Source organism: Thamnophis sirtalis, unplaced genomic scaffold (genome assembly GCF_051295495.1).
Source record: "Thamnophis sirtalis isolate CommonGarterSnake01/CBP01778 unplaced genomic scaffold, rThaSir2_p1.2 scaffold_3, whole genome shotgun sequence".
NCBI lineage: Eukaryota > Metazoa > Chordata > Lepidosauria > Squamata > Natricidae > Thamnophis > Thamnophis sirtalis.
Genome location: NW_028261383.1, coordinates 14,449,352 through 14,465,409, shown reverse-complemented (window position 1 = coordinate 14,465,409; position 16,058 = coordinate 14,449,352). Strand labels below are relative to the sequence as shown.

The window sequence follows — 16,058 nt, the reverse complement described above, 5'->3', positions numbered from 1 at the left end:
GTGGATCCCGGTTGGCTCTGCGGCTGGCATGTCACCCGATCTTGTTGGGGGGGGGGAGGAGTGATGGTTGCTTTTTGCTAGGGGGGTGCCTCTCCTTATAAGGAAGAAGCTGTCCTTTCTGCGAAAGACCTATTTTCTGACAATCGATCAATCAATCAGTAGAACTGGCTTGCCTAAGACAGTGTTTCTCAACCTTGACAACTTGAAGTCCTGTGGACTTCAACTCCCAGAATCTCCCAGCCAGCTGGTTGGGGAATTCTGGGAATTGAAGTCCACAGGACTTCAAGTTGCCAAGGTTGAGAAACACTGGCCTAAGAAGTGGTGGGTGCTCCATTCCTGGAAGTGTTTAAGAAGAGAGTGGACAGCAACCTATCTGAAATAGTATAGGGCATGGGTTGTCAACCTGGTCCCTACAGCCCACTAGTGGGCGTTTTGGGATTCCAGGTGGGCGGTAGGGACTTTGGAGGTTAAAACCTCCTTTTGAGTGGACAAGCGCCAGTGCACACATCAATAAACTAATGTGCGCGTGCACACAAACAAGCAAACACGTGGGCAGAGGAAGGGGAGGAGTGGAAACTGATAGCAGGGACAGGCAGATAAGTTTTGTTATGTTATAAAATAAAGCGGAGCAGAGCAGTTGCAAAATAGGAGAAAGAAAAGTTATAGGCAGGAGAGAATTGTTGTTGGCTAATAATAATAAGTGGGCTGAGTAGCTCAGCCTTACTTTTGTACATTGCCCTAAGGAAGGTTAAAAAAAAGGAGATAAAAAGGAAAAGAAAAAAAATTAACAGAAAAGGGAAGAAAAATAGAGAAAGGGGGATAAAATAAAGGAGGAGAGTAAGCAGTGTTTAGTCTGGCTCATAAATTAAGTTTTGTTATCTTATAAAATAAAAGAAAGAAATAAGTAAAGGAAGAAGAAGGAGAAAATAAAAAAGGGAAAAAGAGATCCTTGATATAGTGAAATACTATAAAAAAGGTAAAGAAGAAAAAGGCAGGAAAAGGAATTTTGTTTTGATGGTGACACTTAATAAAAATTGGCACCTAATACAGCATTGTTTTTGGTGTTTGTAATAAAAGGGAAAAGAGGAGGGGAAAAAAGCACTGTGTGGAGTGCAGATCAAAACATAAGAGTAAAAGTAGTTGTTAAATTGCGAAACAAATTTAGAACCCATGTCTGAAAAAAAGAAATATGCTCATGTTCCACACTTGCGCAAAAACTGGTGGGCGGTAAGGAAATTTTTCCATCAAGAAAGATCCATTACATTTGTTTTAACATAAGAGAGTAGAGCACACCACAATACAGGCTGCCCTCAACTTACTCATTTGTTTAGTCACCATTCGAAGTTCTACAAGGGCACTGAAAAAGTGATTTATGACCATTGCAGCATCTCCATGGTCACCCGATCAAAATCCAGACACTCAGCAACTGTATCATATTTATGACAGTTGCAGTGTTTCAGCGTCAGTTGATCTCATTTTGTGGCCTGACAAGCAAAATCAATGGGGAAGCCAGATTCACTTAACAACTGTGTTACTAACTTAACAAGTGTGGTGATTCACTTCACAACTGCAGCCAAAAAAAGAGTGTAAATGATACAAAAGTCACTTAACAAATGTCTCGTTTAGCAACTGATATCTGGGGCTCAACTGTGATCTTAAGTCGACGACTATTATTGTTGTTTTTTTAAATGATTTATAAAGCCACCCAATTTGCAAACAGCGATTCCAATTGGCTCAAAAACCAACAATAAAACACACAATACAACAGCCCTGAGGCCAACAATATGTATCCCAGTTCTAAATTCCAGAGCCAGGGTGGCGCAGTGGTTAGCATGCAGTACTGCAGGCTACTTCTGCTGACTGCCGGCTGACTGCAATTTGGCAGTTCAAATCTCACCGGCTCAGCGTTGATTCAGCCTTCCATCCTTCCGAGGTGGGTAAAATGAGGATCCAGATTGTTGGGGGCAATAGGTTGACTCTGTAAACCACTTAGAGACAGCTGTAAAAGACTGTGAAGCAGTATATAAGTCTAAGTGCTCTTCTATTGCTATATTCAATATATTTATATATTTTTCCCCCTGGTATGGGTCCTTTTATGAGATGTAAGTTGGCTGCTCTGTTTGAAACTCTTCCCGCATTCCCAGCATTTATAGGGTTTCTCCCCTGTGTGGATCCTTTTGTGGGACGTAAGCTCACTACTCAACCTGAAGATCTTCCCACACTCTGCACATCGATAGGGTTTCTCTCCCGTGTGGAGCCTTTTGTGGGAAGTGAGGTGACTGCTCTGGCTGAAGATCTTCCCACACTCCGTGCATTGATAAGGTTTCTCCCCCGTATGGCCCCTTTTATGCGAAGTCAGGGAACTGCTGTTGCTGAAGCTCTTTTCGCACACGGTACATTTGTAGGGTTTCTCTCCCGTGTGCAGCCTTTTGTGGGAAGTAAGATGGCTGTTCTGGCTGAAGCTCTTCCCGCAGTCCGTGCATTGATAGGGTTTCTCTCCCGTGTGGAGCCTTTTGTGGGAAGTCAGGTGGCTGCTCTGGCTGAAGCTTTTCCCGCAGTCTGAGCATTGATAGGGTTTCTCCCCAGTGTGGAGCCTTTTATGTGAGATGAGAAAGCTGTTCTTGCCAAAGCTCTTCCCGCAGTCAGTGCATTGATAGGGTTTCTCTGAGGAATGGCTCCTTTTATGAGAACACAGAGCACTGCAGTCGCTGAAACGCTTCCCACATTCTGGGCATGTGTAGGGCTTTTCCCCTGTGTGGATCCTTTTGTGGTAGGTAAGGGAACTGCTCCTGCTGAAGCTCTTTCCGCACTCTGGGCATTTGTAGGGTTTCTCCCCCGTATGGATCCTAATATGAGACGTAAGATCGCTGGTCCACCTGAAACTCTTTCCACACTCCATGCATTTATACGGTTTCTCCCCTGAGTGAATCCTGCCGTGGAAAGTAAGCAAACTCCTCATTCTGAAGCTCATTCCACACAGCTTACAGGTGTACGTGTTTTTCCTGGCGTGGGTCCTTTTGTGAGAAGCAAGTTGGCTGTTGGTGTGGAAACTGTTGTCGCACTCCAAGCATTTGTGCTGTTTCTCTTCAGGGTGGCTCTTTTGATGATCAGTCAAGGATCGCTTTTCACTGAAGCTCTTTCCACACTCCACACAGGGGTATGTTTTTCCTGGGGGGTGGAACCTTTCGAGCGAAGGAAGATCTCCCAAGTCCGTTCTGGGTTGCCTGTGTTTACATGGTTTTTCTCCAGTGTGGATTTGCTGACCTAAAATAGGAAGGAAAGATTGGTTAAAATAGGTTCCATGTTTTCTGCATTCATACCAGTTGCCCCTGGCTGCAATGCCATAGGGAAAGGGTCTCCAAATCTGGCGACTTTTAAAATGTGTGGACTTTTAACTCCCAGAATTCCTCAGCCAGCACAGCTAAGGAATTCTGGGAGTTGAAGTCCACAAGTCTTAAAAGTTGCCACGTTTGGAGACCCCTGCCACGGAGGTAGTACTCCACTTACAATCACTTGTTTAGTGACCATTCATAGTTGCAACGGTACTAAAAAAAGTTGCTTATGATCGGTCTTCGTACTTATGACTGTTGCATCATCCCATAGTCATGTGATCAAAATTCAGCACTAGGCAGCTAGCATGTATTTAAGATGGTTGTAGCATCCCAGTGTTGTAGTCTGTCAGCCACCGGTCCCTCCAGCAGCCGAATCAGATGAGGAGGAAGAGGTGTGGGAGTCAGGGTCAGCATCAAGGCAACCTGAGGGCTCCGAGGGGGAAGAAGGAATGTAGCTGCTAGAAAGAGAAACAGAGGTGGGACCTGAGCTAGCCATCAGCCCTCAGATGGTGAGTCAACAGCCCCCCTCGTCTGGAGGTGGATAATGAGGAAGAGGAGGAACAGCTGGGTCCAGTGCCAGACACACTGTTGTGGCCCAGCAGGAGCCGTTGCAGCTGCCACCAAATTCCAACAGCGAGGGGCCCAATGAGTCGGCTCTGGAGGATGTGGAGGACCCTGGACAGGGTTCCGACTCTGAGCAGGGCGCAGAGAGGCTGGTTGGCCACCAGGAGGCGCCTGAGCCTTGGACCAGTGGGGAGGAGACAAGGGAGTGTGATCCTGACATCATGCATTGGAGCAGTGGGGAAGAGCCAAGGGAATTGTTCCTGGATGCCCAGCAACAGAGAGTTAGTAGGCATAAGGAACAGTTACGCAGTTACAGGAGATAATTGCACCCAGCTGGTGGTAATTTGGCTCCTCTCAAGACTATAAAAGGAAAGATTGTGCACACACCCCTTTGCAGGAGTCAACGTATTCACTAGAGCTGGAGAACTCTCGTGGCTAGCTTGGCAGGCTGCATTGCTGCCATGGTTAGTCTGTGCTGGATTGCTGCCAAAGTCTGGACTGTGCTGGATTGCTGCCACAGTCCTGTCTCTGTGTTAATAAAGCCTTGAAGTATCTTTGGCTTGGCGTGCTTTGGTGTAGGACGAGGGGGGGATCAGAACACACGCGGATGCACAGAAAGCAGAGGAGAGGAGAGCAGAGGAAAGCTATAGGCCAGGGCTTGGGACAGAAGAGCCACTGCCATTAGCAAAGTCCCACCCTCGCCCTGGGGATAAAAGGCAGGGGGCAGAGATGAATAGATGTGGCAGACAACTATTCATCTCCCCGCTGGACAGATTCGTTAGCCTGCATTGAGAGAAACTTTTTGGCCAGGACTGCTGGCACTCCTTATAAAGGAATACTTGATTTAAATACTGCGGATTTGACATGTTTGGGGAGTTGGGTCAGAACAGCTGGGATGATGTGATTGCCAATTGCAACCTTCCAGCTGGCTTCCAACAATAGCAATAGCAATAGCAATAGCAGTTAGACTTATATACCTCTTCATAGGGCTTTCAGCCCTCTCTAAGCAGTTTACAGAGTCAGCAAATTGCTCCCACAGTCTGGGTCCTCATTTCACCCACCTCGGAAGGATGGAAGGCTGAGTCAACCTTGAGCTGGTGAGATTAGAACCGCTGAACTGCAGATAACAGTCAGCTGAAGTGGCCTGCAGTACTGCACCCTAACCACTGCGCCACCTCGGCAGAATCAATGGGGGAAGCTGGTTTATGCTCAACAACCGCATGGTTCACTTAACAACTGATCCACTTAGGAATGGAAATCCAGCTCCCAAGTGTGTTCTTAAGTCAAGGATTACCTGTTCAGGGGGAGCAAATCCAATTTACCTTTCAGTACTTTTTTATATATGTAGCAGTTGTCCTTTTTTGTCCTTTCCCAGTTCCCTTTGGTCAGGAAACGTTCCTGGACTCCAGCACATCCAGAACTCAATGATTTCTCCTCGCCAGGCTTCGAGTGGCTTTCCTGGTGTGTTTGAGACCTCTGTTGAACCTCAAATATCTCTTTTCTCAGTTGACAATGGATTGCTGGTGATGTCATCATATCGGATTCTTGGCGGTTCTCATTTTCCTTCTCATTTCCTGCTTGAGATAGAAAGAATAAAAACTGAACCTGAGCTGGTGCACCAGTTATGTGCTACTACAGGTTGTAGCTCACTTTCCCCAGGGCCTTATAACTGTGAGCCATTGTTAGATGAATGGTCCTAAAATGAGGATGACTTGTATAGCTTTCACATCATACCTTCCATGATCTGCCAGAAGGCTTGCAGAACAAATCTGTACATTTCTACCCCCAAATAGGGACCCATTCATGCCCCCAGGGGCCATTGGTGGCCCCAGTTAAGAATAAAAAAGGGGGTGATTGTGTTGATGCTACATATTACCATATATGGTGGTAAAGGCATTTTGGATAAAAAATGGTGGATTATGCAAAATGTTCTTTAAAAAAGGATAAAGTTTATCCCTCAGTTATTCTTGTTAGGTATAATTACTGATTGTACTGTTATAGAGACTAACTTGATTTTGTATTTAATAACGGCAGCAAGACTATTGGTGGCACAATACTGGAAGAAGGAAGATTTGCCTACTATTCAAGAATGGACATTAAAAGTAACAAACCTAGCAGAGATGGCTAAAATATCAGCATATCTCAAGGATCATTCAGATGAGAGATATAAACTGGAGTGGAGAAGATGGATTGACTATATTCAAAATAAATATGGGACTAAGAAATTCCAGATAGTTTATGACTGAAGAAACAAGGAATGATATAAGCTGTTTAGAGTTAGCCTAGCAAAGAGGAGTTAAAGCTCAAATGAAAGATGATACTAACTTTCTTTAAGTTTATTTTAGAATATCTTTGTTAAAGATTTATACCCTGTATTGGTTCTGGGAAGTCGGGGGGGGGGGGAAGGTTGGGAGGGGGATTCAGGGGGGAGGGCAGGGTGGGAGGTAAACACTCAAGGAAGAGGAACAAAAATATTTTTTCTCTGGCCAAAGGTTTGACAAAAAAAGACTTTAAATCTCAGTAAAGTATACAAAATGAAGAGTTAAACGTAACTAAACCAGATGGATTTTAATAAAATCCAGACTCAATCTGGGATATAATTCCTTTTTTAAAAAATGATCAAATCTCAGAGGTGTGATCAAAAGAAAAAAATCATTATTTCTAAAAAAAGGAAATTATTTATTTAAAGGACATATTTATAACACTTCATGGAACAGAAGGATATCGTCAGGGAATTGTGCAGAGCTGTCTAGATGAAGTGAGAGACGCTGACACGAATTTTTAGTTTTATATAAATAAATATATTGTACATCTATATTTTACAGCAAACAAGATAGGAAACAGTAGCACCCGGAGGTAAATCCCAGAGCAAACAGGGGGGAGGGAAACTCCCCCTCCACATCCATAGCAACCAACCATAGTGCAGATTGTCTCACCAGCTGAATTTTATTTATTGAATTGAATTTATTGAATTTATTTATTGAATTGGAAGCTTCGGCATGAAAAGCTTCTGCCAGGTATCCCAAATGCCTTTTTCAAAAGGTAGCTGGATTTTCTTGCTGTTTTTGTTTCTCTTGAAAACACTTCACTTCTCATCCCAGAAGCTTCTTCAGTTCAGAACTGAAGAAGCTTCTTGGATAAGAAGTGAAATATTTTCATGGAAAAACATCAAGAAAGTTCAGTTGCCTTTTGAAAAAGGCATTTGGGATAACCATGACTGTTGTGGCCCAGCAGGAGCCGTTGGAGCTGCCACCAGACTCCGACAGCGAGGGGCCCTATGAGTCGGCCCTGAAGGATGTGGAGGACCCTGGACATGGTTCCTACTCCGAGCAGGGCGCAGAGAGGCTGGTTGGCCACCAGGAGGCGCCTGAGCCTTGGACCATTGGGGAGGAGACAAGGGAGAATGATCCAGAAACCAGCAGTGAGTTGTTCCTGGATGCACACCATCGAAGAGCTACTTGGTGTCAAGAACAATTACACAATTACAGGAGGTAATTGTGCTCAGCTGGTGGTCATTAGGCTCCTCTCCAGATTATAAAAAGACTGCTTGTGACACGCCCCTCTGCAGAAGTCAATGCATTGACTAAAGAGAAACTAACTTGACAGGCTGGATTGCTGCCAAGGTTTGTCTGAATTGCTGCCAAGGTTTGTCGGACTTGTTATTTGTTTGCTTGGCTTTCAGCCACCAAGATTCTGGTCTTGCTATTAAAGGTCATTCTAATTAAGCTTGTCTCGGCTTTCATTACGGGATGGAGGAGGGGGTCAGAACACATGACCATCATCCAGATTGAGAATCTCCATACACAACTGGCAGCTACCGTGTTTCCCCGGAAATAAGACAGGGTGTTATTTTCTTTTGACCCCCAAAATAAGCATTTGGCCTTATTTTTGGGGAGACCTTATTATTTTTGAGGTGCAGGAGGCAGCGAGCATGGTCACCTCATGGCTGCTATTTTCAGGGAGGTCTTATTTTTGGGGAAACAGGGTATTTGAATCCATAGTTAAGAAGGGCCCTTACCCAGAGTGTTCACATTTCTGGAATTCTCCATCATAACTTCGTGGTGCAAGTCTTTTTGGGCGGAGTCCAGCAGCGCCCACTCCTCCTCGGTGAAATAGATGGCCACCTCCTTCAAGGACATGGGACTGAAGGCAGGACCCTGAAATCAACGTACATTAGCAGACAGACTCCAAACCACATGTAGAGGGTGCAGTGGAATAAACGAGAAATCATGACAAAAGGAGATGAGGTGGGCTATACAATGTGCTAATATGATAAAGGTAAAGATTTCCCCTGTCCAATCATGTTCAACTCTAGAGGAAGTGTTAATATCTGTTTCTTAGCGGAGGGAGCCAGCATTGTCCAAATAAATTTTCCATGGTCATGTGGTCAGCATGACTCTATGCCAAGCCACCCAGAACGCTGTTACCTTCCCACCAACGTGGTACCTATTGATCTACTCGCATTTGCATGTTTTCGAACTGCTAGGTGGGTAGGAGCTTGAGCAAGTAACAGGAGCTCATTCATCACATGTCGCCTTGAACCCAGGCTGTCAGCTTTTCATCTGACAAGCTCAGCATCTATAACCACTGAGCCATCGTGCCCCCCACACACACACACTAATAGAATATGGAACCAGTAATAATAACGCACGTCATACAAGATGTATACAACTTTTCTTTGTTCAAATTTCTGTCTACAATTTGCGGAAAAAGAAATGTTACAAAAAGGCTATGTGTTTTGGCCCCACTCCGTCTGATAATGAACGCAGACACAGGCTTAGCTGTTTGCCACTCTTTATTCACAGCAATTATAATCCTATTGGCTGAAAGCCCAGACACGACTCACTGGCAAGAAGTTGGTAGCAACCCAGACTCCAAAAGACACGGGAACACAAAGCAGACCAGACGAGGAGTTCTCCAGATTGGTACGAATGGTTGTGTCCTGCAAAAGGACTCCTCCCAAAGTCTCTTCTTATATACTCTCTTGGGAGAGGCCAAGCCAGAGCCACCTGGGCTTGTTTATCTCTTATGAGTCTTGTCTCCATAACTGCTGCCTCCGTTTCTCCGCCCTCCATTGCCTGGAGTCAGGGACAAACTCCCTTTGATCTTCCCAACTGCTCCATGCCTCAGGCGCCTCCTGGTGGCCATCCAGCCTCTCTGGTCCCTGCTCTGAGTCTGAACCCTGCCCAGGGTCCTCCACATCTTCCATAGCAGACTCATAGGGGTCCTCGCTATCGGAGTCCATCGGCAGCTCCAACGGCTCCTGCTGGGCCACAACAGCAATGGGTTTATTCTTTTCCTAAATCAGCTACTGTTTGTTCCTAATAAAGCATAGAAGAAACTGATGCAGTCTTGGGTGTAAGGCAGCTTCCATAGTTGAAGTCCACACATCTTAAAGTTCCCAAGATTGAGAAAATACTGCTTTATACAGTAACAAAGAAAATGGCAAAGACAGATTCATGAAGTTAGCAGCTTGATCTGAAAGAGGCTTTATTTCTCTTAAAATGTATGTTGGTGTTCTGGGGCCAACATGAGGGTGAGCTCTCCTGAACCACATTTTTCATCAGGGTGTAAAGGAGTACAGTGGCTTGCATGGTTAGGACACTGGGTTGGAGGTATTGTGGTTGACTCAGATGAGTCAGAGGAGATCGGGGGGGGGGTGCCTGGGTTAGGGTTAGGTTAGTGTTGTGGCCCAGCAGGAGCCATTGGAGCTGCCACCAGACTCCGACAGCGAGGGGCCCTATGAGTCGGTTCTGGAGGATGTGGAGGACCCTGGACAGGGTTCCGACTCCGAGCAGGGTGCAGAGAGGCTGGTTGGCCACCATGAGGTGCCTGAGCCTTGGACCAGTGGGGAGGAAACAAGGGAGAGTGATCTGGCGGTCATGCATTGGAGCAGTGGGGAGGAGACAAGGGAGTTGGTCCTGGATGCCCGGCAACGGAGAGCTAATAGGCAGAAGGAACAGTTATGCAGTTACAAGAGATAACTGCACTCAGCTGGTGGTAATTAGGCTCCTCTCAAGACTATAAAAGGAATGATTGTGCACACGCTCCTTCGCAGGAGTCAACATATTCACTAAAGTTGGAGAACTTTCGTGGCTAGCTTGGCAGGCTGGATTGCTGCCAAGGTTAGTCTGTTCAGGACTGCTGCCAACGTCTTGTCTGTGCTGGCTTGCTGCCAAGGTCCTGTCTGTCTGTTAATAAATCCTTGCAGTATCTTTGTCTCAGCGTGCTTTGGTGTAGGACAATGGGGGGTCAGAACAGGTTAGTAAACATCAGGGCCTGTGTAAGGCTCTGTGGAGCAGGAGGTCTCAGAGCCAGATGCAGAGTAGGGCCCAATTAATCACTCAGGTAGAGAGACAGCTGTTTTCGGGGCCTGAGCTGAATGGGGGGGGGACATCTGGGGTCTGTCCCAAATGCATGTATGCGCAGAGAAGTGCAGAGAGGAGAGCCAGCTATCCAGGAAAAGAAGGCAACAACAACAAGCCCCTCCCTGTCTGGGATATAAGGAGGAGGGGTATGAGAGGCATGGTTGTCAGAGACAGAAGAGTTCCCTCCAGCGGATTCCTTGCCAGGATTTCCTTGCCACTACCAAGGTTGGCCAGGACTGTTTGTGTCGGGATTGAAATGCTAATTGAGGCTCCCTGTGAGGAACCCAGAGACAGCTTGTGAATCACCTAAGGATGTATGGCCTGGAGGTTTCTCTGTGAATGTATCCCTGCCTTTCTAAATAAAAAGGGGTTTCTCCTCATGAGTAGGTTGTTGAGTGGTGCTCGTGAAGGCGGGATCCAGAGGTTAGCAAGCCTGCATTTGAAACCCAAGTGCTGCCTAGGGACAGGGTTGAGCTCCTGTCCTTTGATCCAGCTCCAGCCAGGGTACCTGAAAGTAGCCCCCAACTGGGCGTCCCTTGGGCAACGTTGATGTCACTGGCTAATACTTTCAACCAAGACAGTTGCCTCGGTGCTTCTGACACGAATGCGATGCTATCAGGATATAGAGAGAGGCCTATCTTGGTTACCTCTATTCCATAATGTCCATGGTCAAGCTGAGGAGGTCCCACTGAGTCATACTTAAGAACAATTCCTGAAATGGGATTATGTCAAAATATTCATGAACTGGCAGAGGCATGGTAACAAAGTCAGCCAATGAGGCTTATTTGGAAAAAGAAACTTAAGTAAGAAGTCTGAGCATGGCTTAGCTGTATTAAGCTCTGAACTCTGAACTGAAGCCAATCTCTCTTCTGGATGTGTGTTTTGCCTGTAACTACTACCACGTTGGAGAATCCACTCTTGGTATTGTATATATTACTTCATGTCAGTGGTGGGATTCAAATAATTTACCAACCAGTTCTCTGCCCTAATGACCAGCTAGGTAGGCGGGGCTTGGTGGTCATGTGATCATGTGGGCATGGCCAAGTCAATGTCACTCAGGTTGATTGGCACTTCGCCTTAGTTGTTACAATGGTAGTAAGGGTTAACTGGAGAGGCAGTTTCTGTAACAGGGCAATAAAAATTAGGCTAGAAACAACACCAGAATGTTTCCTTCCTGCCTTCCTTACAGGATTAGCCCTGTAAAGTGGGAAAAAACAAAAGATTTCTTCCAACAACTGGTTCTCCGAACTGCTTAGAAAGTTAACAACCGGTTATCCCGAATAGGTGCGAACCGGCTGAATCCCACCACTGCTTCATGTGTTGCTATGTATATAAAGAGAAGTTAATGAATCCTGCTGAATCAGTTACCCATATGTGCTTTCTGGATTTTAATTTTCTGCAACAAACTGACAGATTATCAGGGACGTGCAATCACTAGAGGCAAGGGAGGCGGGGCCTCACCAGTCTCCTCAGGGAAAGGAAAGGATTTTAAATAATTTTCTTAAAATAATTAAAGCCAGGGTAGTTGCTACCAGATTTCAAGTCACAGTGGCTTGGTGTCTGCTCTCAGTATTAACTAGGAGGAGGCCAGAGAACTAGGGGCCTCTTTTGCATAAGGAATTTTTCGCCTTTTAAGAGTTAAGCAAGGGTTAACAAGCAAAGAATTCCTTATGCAAATGAGGCATGTATTCTCTCGCCTCCTGTAGAGGGCATTTTTAGAGGCTTTTTAGAGTTCTCTGGGAGCAACTAGCTCAGTCTGACAGAGCTCTGGCTTTTCAAGAGGGGAGGGCAGGGCAGGGCAGGGAGAAGCAGAGTTGAAATCGTCTCTGAAACAGCTGGAAAAGGTGCGTGTGGGGAAGGGGGAGGAATTCAAAAATTTTGATCGGAAGGTAGCAGAGGAAGGGGGGGTATGGCAGAGGAGCTGCTTTCAAGCCTTTGGAAAATATATCCAATCCAACTTCTGTGTTTGTGTTTGAGAGTGAGTGAATGAGAGAGAAATCGAAGTTCTCTGTGTGCGTGTGTCTGCTTGAGAGAGGGGGAAGGGAGGGAGAGAGGGAGGAAGGAGAAGAAAAAGAATGGGAAAACTTATTTTGCAAGGGGGGGAAATGCTGTCGCTTTAAATCGGAACTGAGCATGCCTGGCTGTGGAATTCTGGGAGTTGAAGTCCACAAGTCTAAAAAGCTGCCTCACCAGGGCTAAAGCTGACCGCACGTCACTGCAGATTATTATACCCTGTTTTTATAAACCCTACCCCCGCAAATCATCTCGGCACATATCGTTTCTTGATATTTCCCTACCTCAACTGGGGGCACAGCTGCTGTCTCTGCTCCACTGTCAAAAGAAGATGCTTCAAGAGGTACAAATGATGACATATTTTCTCCTGTGGGGGAGGCAAAGGAGATACAAGGAGACATTCAAAAACATTGCTATGGATTATTCTAGGCAAAAGGACATTAAAACAGTTTCAGTTAAATGAGAACTATGATATGTTGAAAGTAAGACTCATCAAGAACTTTGATATTCGATATGAATGTAAGTAATGACTCTGGAAGAGATGCACGAAAGCTAATTGTAACCAATTGACACACTTTCTACAAGATGTAATGTGAGATGGTTATTTTTTGTGTGTGTTGTTTGTTTAGTAGAAATAAAAAAAAATTGTTTTAAAAAAATATTGCTGGGGAGATACAGCAACTCGTCCAGAGTCAGATTCATACTGCAAAAGCAGTTCCTGAAGATGAGAGCTGAGATTTCTCTGGGGAAAAAGATATCATGTCTTACCTAATAAGATATCTGGAAGTTGAGCCTCCCAGGAAACCTTCCTTGGCTTTGGATGCTCTCCATCTACCTCAACAGGTGTTTCCTGCATGGAAATATCAAAGAGAAGGATTAGCCTATAGCACATATGAACAAATTTGGACCGTGATGGCGCTAGGCATGAGCGCGCACACCTCCCACTAGCCAATTGGTCATTGGTTCTCTGTCGCGCATGCGCGGGGCATGCGAGTTGAAGTGTGTGTGCGTTGCATTTTGCGGGTTGAGGAGGGCACATGTGCTTTCGGCACTTAGTCCAAAAAAGGTTAGCCATCACTGAATTAGGATGTAGCACATAGGAACAAACACATTCTTGTCTTCTACTACAAAAATCCATCCTGTAATCTAGAAAATCCCATAATCTAGAAAGAGCGCAGAGTGCAACAAAGAGGATTAGGGCCCACACGAAGAACGGTTCCAGGAAATCGGTCTGGCTAGTCTAGGGGTGACATGATAGTAGCGTTCCAGTATTTGAGGGGCTGACACAAAGAAGATTCTATTCTCCAAAGCACCTGAAGGCAGAACAAGAAGCAACAGACAGAAATTAATCACATTTCCTGACAGAACAATTAATCAGTGGAATGACTTGCCTCCAGAAGGTGTCAGTGCTCCATCATTTTTAAGTGGCTTTTTTTAAAAGGCTGTTTAAGAAGAGCCTGGCCTGTAGGGGAGTTAAAGTATAAGTGAAGGTACGATGCTAAAGTTAGTTAGTTTATTTTAGTGTATGGATTGTTAAATGTTTATACCCTGTATTTTGCTCTGGGAAGTTGGGGGGGAGGGGATTTGGGGTTGGGGGGGAGGGAGGGAAGGGGAAGGGTATACAATTGTAAAATCTATTAAAAATCTTTAATAAAGAAGAAGAAGAGGAGGAGGAGGAGGAGGAGGAGGAGGAGGAGGAGGAGGAGGAGGAGGAGGAGGAGGAGCCTGGGCTGCCACTTGTCAGAAATAAGTATAGGGTTTTCTGCCTAAGCAGGGGGGTGGACTAGAAGACCTCCAAGGTCCCTTTCAACTCCGTTATTCTGTTGAATTGAGGTAGAATAAGTTTTCAATTCCCATCTCTTCTGGGAAAAGATAGTAAGGTCTGGTCATGTGAGGAACTAAAAAAAAAGAGTTAAGTTCTGACATAGAAACAGTTAAGAAATCCATATAGGTAATTCTCAACTTAAAACCTCTCACTAAGATTCTGTGCAGTTCGGAATACCCCCAAATCCCACTCCTGGCTGGCCCCACCCACCCCACCCCTCCCAGGAGTCCCCACACGGCCCGTTTTGAATGCAGATAAGTGCAGGGTGTGTACAGAGGCTCAGGGAGAGTGAAAAATGGGCCTACTGAAGGTTCAGAGGTCCTCCAGAGCCTGGGGAGGCTGTTTTCACCCTCCCGGAGACACGAGGAAAGCCACCAGAGCCCGGGGAGGGCAAAAACACCCCCCCTCCCCTCACCATGGTGCAGGAGGTTGACTAGGCCACGCCCACCATGGCCACCCACCCAGCAACCTGGCAGAGAACCCCTTGCTAAAGTTTTTGAAGCCCACCCCTGCAATTAAGCGCAGAATTTCCATTGCAAAGCCAGAGAGTTGTTATCTAAGTTTTGCCCCGTTTTATGACCTTGCTTATCAGTTATTAAGTGAATCCCTGCAGTTGTTCAATTAGCAACACGGCTGTTAAGTGAATCTAGCTTCCCCATTGACTTTGCTTGACAGAAGGTCACAAAAGGGGATCGACTTGACCCCGGCACACTGCAACTGTCATAAATACATGCCGGTTGCCAAGCATCCGAATTTTGATTACGCAATTATGGGGAGGGTGCAACAGCCAGTCGTAAGTGTGAAAAGGGGTCCCAAGTCACTTCTTTCAGTGTTATTGCAACTTTGAATAGAACACCTGTTCTGACCCAGGCTTCCTTAGAAAGCAAGAAGCAAAGTCTTGGTCCCTGCAAAACTCCTTTTATTTACACGACTAAAATTCACAGTCACATTCACTTTCATTCACAGTCAGCAAGGTTTGGTAAACAGTCTTTCAGAGGAATGTTTCTCCACATGCACCTTATCTCGTTTGGAGAGCTGCCAGATAACTAGTTTCCAAACGCAGGGCAAGGCAGATTTGGCACAGAGTCTCTTAAAGTCACACACAGAACTTTCCACTCTTGAACCGGCCAAATAAACGAATTGTTTCCTGCAAAAGCCCCCTCCCCGTTCTCTCCTCTTTTGTTTCCTATGGGAGGGGCCAATCACCTCCAAGGTGTGGCTTTACTTCCAAGTCAACCTTGATTTCTTGTTCTTGTCTTCTGGCAGACTGGGAACAGGCTCCAGCTGTTCTTCTGCCTCACTGCTGTCTAACTCCCTCTCTGCCTCCAACGCAACACCCTCGTCTGAGCTTTCCTCAGCCCCCCCAGGATTAGCCCATGTTCCTCCCCAACCTCCTTGCTGGCTGCTGGCGGGCCACAACAGCACCAAGGACCCCTCATTTCAACCCCAAGGTACAAATATTCTCGGTTACCGGATTTAAATATTCTCACCTGCTCAGGTTTGTCTTCCACCTGGCTCAGAAGAAAGCCTTCTGCCAAGGCCACCGCCTGGGAACAGGTCTCTGCTCCACATTCCCTGATCCACCTCTCCATCTCTGGGGGCAGGACAGCCAGGAACTGCTCCAGGACCACCAAATCCAGCATCTTAGCTTTCGTGTTCTGTTCTGGCTTCAGCCATTGCTGGCAAAGCTGGTGGAGTCGGCTGCAGCCGTCTCGGGGGCCCTTGGCCTCCTGGTAGAAGAATCCCCTGAAAAGCTGGCGCAGTTCAGTTGAAGCGGATGTGTCTTCTTCCGGATCCTCCTGCCCAGTTCTTTCACCTGCTTCCATGTGGGTCTCAACCTGAGCTGCGGGAAGGCATTTCCCTGCTCCCGTGCCTCCTTGGCCTTTTGCATCCATCTCCTCTCTGAGTTATTGCACAGTGGAAACCATTTCTGAGAGCTCTCGGACCTCCGAAGCA

At 46.1% G+C, this 16,058-nt stretch overlaps 1 protein-coding gene across 1 annotated transcript; it reads right to left on the bottom strand.

Annotated features, from left to right (window-relative positions):
* Window positions 1-1,684: 1,684 nt before the first annotated feature.
* On the bottom strand, window positions 1,685-15,854 carry LOC106543636 (uncharacterized). Its single transcript, XM_087708002.1, has 5 exons — window positions 15,593-15,854; window positions 13,046-13,127; window positions 12,562-12,644; window positions 7,915-8,053; window positions 1,685-3,264 (listed from the first exon to the last, which is right to left on the bottom strand). Exons 1-5 carry the CDS (start codon window positions 15,743-15,745, stop codon window positions 2,063-2,065), a joined length of 1,659 nt encoding a protein of 552 aa, XP_087564128.1. The 5' UTR covers window positions 15,746-15,854; the 3' UTR covers window positions 1,685-2,062.
* Between the last annotated feature and the right edge of the window lie 204 nt (window positions 15,855-16,058).

Excerpts from the sequence above, each read along its gene's own strand:
- LOC106543636 (XM_087708002.1), bottom strand. The coding sequence starts at position 15,745 with ATGCTGGATTTGGTGGTCCTGGAGCAGTTCCTGGCTGTCCTGCCCCCA. Across the intron at positions 8,054-12,561 it reads CAGCTGTGCCCCCAGTTGAG|GGTCCTGCCTTCAGTCCCAT; the intron begins GTAGGGAAATAT and ends CGTTGATTTCAG. Across the intron at positions 3,265-7,914 it reads CAGAAATGTGAACACTCTGG|GTCAGCAAATCCACACTGGA; the intron begins GTAAGGGCCCTT and ends TTCCTATTTTAG.